This window comes from Mya arenaria, chromosome 11 (assembly GCF_026914265.1).
Source record: "Mya arenaria isolate MELC-2E11 chromosome 11, ASM2691426v1".
Taxonomy (NCBI): domain Eukaryota; kingdom Metazoa; phylum Mollusca; class Bivalvia; order Myida; family Myidae; genus Mya; species Mya arenaria.
Window position 1 is genome coordinate 3,192,082 of NC_069132.1, and position 7,440 is coordinate 3,199,521.

The following is a 7,440-nucleotide window of genomic DNA, read 5'->3' on the forward strand; positions in this document are numbered from 1 at the left end:
CATTTGTTAATATTGGGTTACTTTTTTATTTAAATGAACAAAGACTTAACAGCACTGCCAGATACTCATTTGAACAGAATGAGTCTAAAATGATTGAATTTTCGATAGCTTTACTAAAGCTTTTCGGCAAAAAAGAGCATATTCTGTCACATTTCCAGTAATTATTAAAAAAATATAGCTAATTTGAACTTTTGTAGATGTTTTATCATTGCTTCAATCATTTTGTTCACATTTCACACGATAAAGAAATCGATGTCTGACCCCATGAAACTTGAATGAGTCCCTTGAAATGTCACGAAAGAGGACGTCAGAATACATACACACATATATACCATATTTACTAACTGTACATAGCCTAAACTGCGGAAAAGTATGTTTTGAAAAACTGTACCACCTTTTCAGAAGATAGTCAACCAAACGAAAATGTATCAGTGTCCATTCAATCATAACAATGGCCGAGGAGCTCCGAATGGCCATTTTCAAGCACATTTAGTGTCAAATAAACTCTCTTTCGACTTGACTTTTGCCCATTCAAAACAAAGCAATGGCAAGCTATGCCATTTCTGGGTTCTTGAAGCACACCAAGCGCCAAATCAAATCGGGAACATGGCCATATCCATCAATGGCCAATAAAACCATGTATATTCTTACAATGTTATTCCAAACCAGTCATATAGTTTTATATCAGTCATGCCAATCGAGGAGCCATCAAGCAAATTGCAACTAAACCCAAAACCTATTGATGCTTTACAAAATCAAATGTGACCAATTGAACAACAACCCCTAATGTGTACCTAGACATAAATGGCAAACTAATCACCAGCAATACAAAACACATTTCATGGTAAGGTTCCTCTGGTAACGGATAGTTCATGCTTTGTTTTATTTGATACCTAACGACAATGTATTATAATATGAAACACATGTTTACATCATTATCAGCTTGAAATAAGACATATATTATGAAAATCCCCACTTATATTTCAAAATAGATATATGCTTCTAATAATAGATAGGTAATGGACATTACTGCCTGTTATTTATTACAGCGCAATAGCCAAAAGGCAGAACACAGGAAATGATAGGGTATGAAGTGTAGTTTCATAAAATCATACCGTACAAAGATCTCCATTGGTAAGTGGAGGAAGGGGTGGAGGTGGAGGCAGTATTTGGGGCCCACAGTCTGACATTCATTATCATTTGAGTTTCATATTTCTTTGATAAAAGTAGGAAATGAATATTGAACCCATTCCACTCTATAATTTTCATTATTAGTCATTCGTCTAGTCTAGTAAACAAAGTCATTATTAAATTTTACAGTAATAGTTTACTTTACTTTATGTGGCGCCGAGTATATTGTCGATATATTTATTAGAAACAAAACATTCTTGACAAACTCTAAAAATGTGTTTATCAATTTTCAGTTCAAAATAATGGCATCTAAAACTGACGTTCATGATATTTCAAAGCAAATAGAGAAGCTTGAAATTGAGCCCCAATTCGACGTATCTTCTGATCTGGAGTCGGCCCTATCGTTCGATGGAAGGAAAGATTCTTTGTCAGACAGCAACCTCATACCGCGTGGTGCAATCAGGACAACTAAACCGAGTAAACTGACTGAACCATATCAAACACGCCAACTTAGATCGGATGAACCATATGGCAACCAGTTTCCAAATAGACAGTCTGGTGGACAATGGAATCATATGTCGCAACAAGCACATCAGACAGGCAACGATACTGTAATTGAAAACCGGAATGCATCTTTTTCTGCCGAATTTGCAGTGCCAACACCTATGAATCAGGATACCAGTTATCTTTCAACACGTCAAGTGTCCAATCAAGACCTTCCTTCCTATAATGAAAATGACTTGGACCTTGTTCTGGACACTATTCAAAGAGATACCACGTCACAAGCTGGGTTCACAACACCAGTAGATAGAACAATGGATCCGCGTTTCAACGAATTGTTACATAGTCTAATGGAATACGACAATGGGTCACAACAGTCTACCTCGGCCAGCACGAGTCAATTCTTTCAAAAAGAGCCATTTTATCAAAAAACAGAAAACAGTCGCGTATTGCCATCATCAAATGCAACACCGGTTCATCGAAATAAACATGCTGGAAAAAGATCGTCCCGAAATCTGCAGTCGGAGTCTTTTCAACCGTTTTCATCGAACTTAACTGCAAACGTTTCCGATTCGACAGTAGAAAATTGTCCACCCCAAAATGCAGATTCATTTGGCAGCGGTTGGCCACAAACTTATAATGCAGAAACTTGTCAAGCTGTTTCACATTTTAATGTTTCTTCAAGTAATAACATACTTCCAATAATCAGTGAGATTTCAAGTAGCATCCCAGTGACTCCAATTCATATTATTTTACAAGGGGGTAACCAGAATATTGCCCCAAGTGCTACTCAGCTTACCATTCAATCACTGAGCCAGCAGACGGCAGAACCATTAAACCCAACTTTTCTAGATACATTGAATCAGCAGACTAGTTCGCCATTTAATCAGCCGGCAACACGAACAGTACAGCTACCATTGAACCAGACAACTACTCAGCCATTTATTCAGCCGGTAACACAACAAGTACAGCAAACATTGAACCAGACATCTAGTCCACCTTTTTATCAGCCGGGAACACACCCAGTACAGCTACCATTGAACCAGACAACTAGTCCGCCATTTAATCAGCCGGGAACACAACCAGTACAGCTACCATGGAACCAGACAATTAGTCAGCCATTTAATCAACCATTAAATCAACCGGGAACACAACCAATACACCAAACACTGACAACGTCGATATCTCAATATTGTACACAATCGTTGCAGCAAGGATTCCGGAGTCCGGTGAAAAGTCAGACAGTGCAGCAGAGTATTCAAACATTACCAGTAACACTGAACCCGTTATATATAACGCCATTTCACCAGAGTCAACCTCGTATTCAACTCTCACATCAGACGTCTAACCAGCCGAATAGACCAATACTTCCGAAGCCAACGCAATCAGTAAATGCAATTCAAACCCCTAGACTGAAGTCGACACCAACACACAGCGCTGTTGAAAGAGACAAGCATGTTGCCCCAACACGAAACGTTGGCAAAAGTAAGTACATGTATGGTTTGGTTATCTCTTAGCTTTAATTAATTATGTGTTATTTTTACACTGCCATGCATCCATTCCTTTCAACATTGACATTAAAACATGTTGTGATAATTTCTTACAGAGCTATTAACAAAGGAAACATATGGTTGAATTAACCATACCAAGTCTTTAGCTCATCTGAGCACAATATGCTCAAGGTGAGCTGTTGTGATTGGTCTATGTCCAGCATCCGGTGCCCGTCGTCCGGCGTCTACAATTGCTTATTAACATCATCTCCCCCTAAACCGCCTTGACTTAACTTCACAGGGATGTTCCTTGGGTGGTGCTCTTTCAAAATTGTTGAAAGGAATGAATTACATGCAGAACTCTGGTCACCATGGTAACCTAAAGGAAAAATTACAAAACATTTTATCGACAATTTTTTTTTTGCCTAGAGCTTAGATATTTTGTTTGTAACATTGTGAATCATTGTGTAGGGGTCGTCTACCAAGTTTGTTCAAATTATTCCCCTGGGGTTTAAACTGGCCCCGCCCCGGGGATCACAAATTATTACATTCTTATATAGTGAAATCTTTGCCTGAAACCGTAATGCGTAGACCCTTGATATTTTGTGTGTGTATCTCTATCAAGCTTGTTCAAATCGTGGCGCTCACCCAGGGGTCAAAACTGGCACCACTCCGAGAGTTACAAGTTTCCTATTATAAACACATTTTGTTAAAATCTGATAGTTATGTAAAGTTTGTTCTTGCTATATTGTCTCCCCTGCTGTTGAAGCTTAACCTTTGGAATTGTTGTCCATTTTTAGAAACAAGAGAATAGATTTGATAGGTTATTTATTCTTCAAAGTAGGAACGTCTAGAATGTAATCATTGTTCTTCTTATAGGTTTATATGTTAAAGTAAGTGTATTTATTATTTTGTAGAAGAGTTTTTTTTAATTCAATAATGAATTAAATAATCAGACTTTTCCATTGAACTAGACAATTGTTCTGAATTCAACAATGTTATATTTTGCTTGGATAGTTAATACATTTTATATAAACATGAATTTATTTCATGTATAATGAAGGAAAACTATGCTGTGTATGTTGGAGGTAGAGTAACTGAAATCTGTTTTGGTAAATCTTAAGTATCTTAGTTCTTATTTATTTTGAATAGCTGGAATGCTTTTAAAGCTGCACTCTCACAGATTTACCATTTTTACAACTTTTTTTTATTTTTTGTCTTGGAAAGAGCAAATTTTTGCGTAAATATCTGCAAAACAGTGATATAAGACTGCTGACAAAAGATCAGATAGTAGATTTTCATATTTCCGTTCGAAAAGTAATGTTTTATGGCCTAAACCGTTAATAACGGTTTAAGTAAAATGCATAACACAATAATTTTTGAACTTAAATATAAAAATCTGCTATCTGATTTTTTGTCAGCAGTCTTATATAACTGGTTTCCATGGATATTCGCAAAAATTGGCTCGTTCCGAGGCAAACAATAAAAAAGTTGTCAAAACGTCCAATATGTGAGAGTGCAGATTTAACTTCTTTAAGGATGTTGATTCATAAGAATTTTACTGTTGTATTATATACAATTGTTTTTTTATACATAATCAATTTATAAATGGTTGAGATAGGAAAAATATTCTTGTCTGATCAGTGTGCAGGCAACTGTTTCAAGTCTGTCAGTGTGCAGGCAACTGTTTCAAGTCCTGTAAGTTGAAGAGGTTTGGTTGATTGATTTAGCTCTACTGGAAATAGGTCAGGAGAGTTTAAGGATGGCGCACTGTCCGTCGTGTGTGTGTCTGTTTGTACACATTTGCTTGTTAACATCAAATCATGCCCCTGGTGTTAAAACTGGCCAAGCCACAAGGTTCACAATTTTCCGATAGACGTATAAAGGGAATTCTGGAAATTTTCTTGTCTGAAACCGCTAGGCCAAGACCTTTAAAGATGCACTCTTATTCCAAAATAAGATTTACCACAATTAATACAAGAAAGACCATTGATGTAAAGCATCAAAGGGCGCCGTTTAATAGTTTATGCATTTGTTATATGTTGAAAAACAAGGCATGTCAAGGCCAACAAGCACATTACAATGCATCGAACCGCATCCATGAAATTCTCAAAATATTTGTAGTATTCTGCTTAACAACATAGGCTAAAGCATTGAAATTGAAGAGTTTCAAGTTGAACATTTCATTAGGGTTGTGGTACATTAATGAACACGACAGAATTAGGGTGCTTATGCACTGTACTTTTTGTCATTGTCACCTATTCATATACCAAGTTTTATTTCAATACCATGAGTATTTTGAAAGTAATGCTCTGGTCAAGAAAAAGAGGCAAAGGGCAATAATTCTGTAATTAGCTGAAATACAGCTATAGTCATTGTGCACTGCACTTCCTCTTGTTGTGCTTTACCATTGAATGATGTTTAATGAAATTCCAAAAAGTAGTTTTCTTGTTATGCTACGGACAGGAAAAGGAACAAAGGGAATAACTCTTGCAATTCGCTGAAATAGAGTTATTGTTCTTGTAAACTGCATTTCTAATCATAGGGGGAGGTGGCAGTCACCATGCTGGAATGACAACTTGAAGGGAAGAATAAGTTTCCTGATTATATGGGGAATTCATCATGAAGAAGTGACATGAAATAACAATTTTTGTAGTACTTTAATAAACATTATCATTTCGTATGAAAGCTACAAACACTTATATATATAAATAGAACATATTTTTTGCACTGTTATATAAAAAGAGAACATTGTTTACTAGATGAAATGCATTTATAACATAACATGCCTTGTTTTTAGCTGTTTAATAATACTAAAATGTATGTTATAATGTTAACTTCTCCATTTATATGGTAAAGAAGAGTTGAAAATGGACGTTTTTAGTTGATAGTGATATTAACACAAAAATAGCATGTGTCTTATAGGACAATGGCAAATTTTTCAAATATGATAAAAATAATGCATACAAACTGAATATGTATCAGATTATGCATGAAAGAAATAATACTGTATCTATTTTTCACAAAGGTTTTGAAATACAACAATGCACATATAAGCATAAATGGGCCAAATATGCACAAAATAATAGTAAACAATGTGTGAAAGTGATACTGAACACTTAAAATAATTTCTTTGTGCATTAAATGAATATATACCAGAAAAGCAATACTAAATCAAGTCCAAAATGTATAATAACATGAAGAACACCCCATTATGAATATCTTCATAACAAATCAGAGTACATGTAAACAATAATCATTTATATAATTAGTATCAAATGTGTCTACTTTAAAGTGTGTTTTCATTTGCATTTAATTAATATATTCCAGAAAAGCAATTATAAAAATCCTTAAATGTATAAGAAACTGCGAAGACAACAAAGAATAACACCCATTTATGAATATCTCCAAAACAAATCAGAGGTCACCTAAACAATAATCATTCATACAATTAGTATCAAATGTGTCTAGTTTTTGTGTGTCTGTTCATTATCTTTAAATGAGCATCTTTAAAGTGAAACTCTTATTTGAAATCAATACATATAACAGGGCTTCCATTAAGAATTTGAAACTGGAAGTATAAGCTTCCTGTCCATCAATTTTGGAAGTTTTACACTGAAATTTGGAAGTTAAAATCTCCCGAATACAATATCTTTTTCCACTATTTTTCAATAAGAATGTTAAAAATCAAGTAATTTGTACTTTAACTTGCCAAATTCAAAGACTTATATTATAATAAATCATTTTATCTTAAGACTGATTGAAATTGTGACCATAAAAGTAATCTTGACACAAGGTTTGAATATTTTGAACTTCCAAGCTTTCTACTTTGGTGGTTTTCTTCAAAATTATGGAAGTTTTTGTACTTCCTAGAAATCAATTTTGAAAGTTTTAACCCATTTCTAAGGAGTAATATACTTCCAAACACACATCAAATTGACTGATAAAACAATAACTACTTACTAAATAATGCATTTACTGAAATATTGTTTGCTGATTTATAACAAGCTTGTGACCCTGTTTATAATAGCAGAAAGCATGACAAATATTAAATGATTGGTGATTGCTAAAAGATTTACTGTGGTCTACTATAGTATCACAAGGCAGAAATACCATGTTTTATGTTCATTCTTATTAGCAAATTGAACTCAAAATCCTTCATTAGAAACATTGTTGTTGACATCTATCAACCCATTTTGAAAAATCAAAACAATAATATTAATTGTGATAAGTCTTGTTTGGGAGTAAGAGTGCATCTTTAAAAATAGTGTGTGTTTTTTTCACTTTATATGAAATATGTACCAATTCAATTTGACAA

The 7,440-nt window shown here is 34.4% G+C and overlaps 1 protein-coding gene across 1 annotated transcript; it reads left to right on the forward strand.

Moving 5' to 3' along the window:
- Positions 1-1,063: 1,063 nt before the first annotated feature.
- On the forward strand, positions 1,064-3,149 carry LOC128207783 (mucin-5AC-like). The gene is made up of 2 exons (XM_052910906.1): positions 1,064-1,086; positions 1,425-3,149. The coding sequence occupies exon 2, from the start codon at positions 1,434-1,436 to the stop codon at positions 3,147-3,149; it is 1,716 nt and encodes a 571-aa protein (XP_052766866.1). The 5' UTR covers positions 1,064-1,086; positions 1,425-1,433.
- The last annotated feature ends 4,291 nt before the right edge of the window (positions 3,150-7,440 follow it).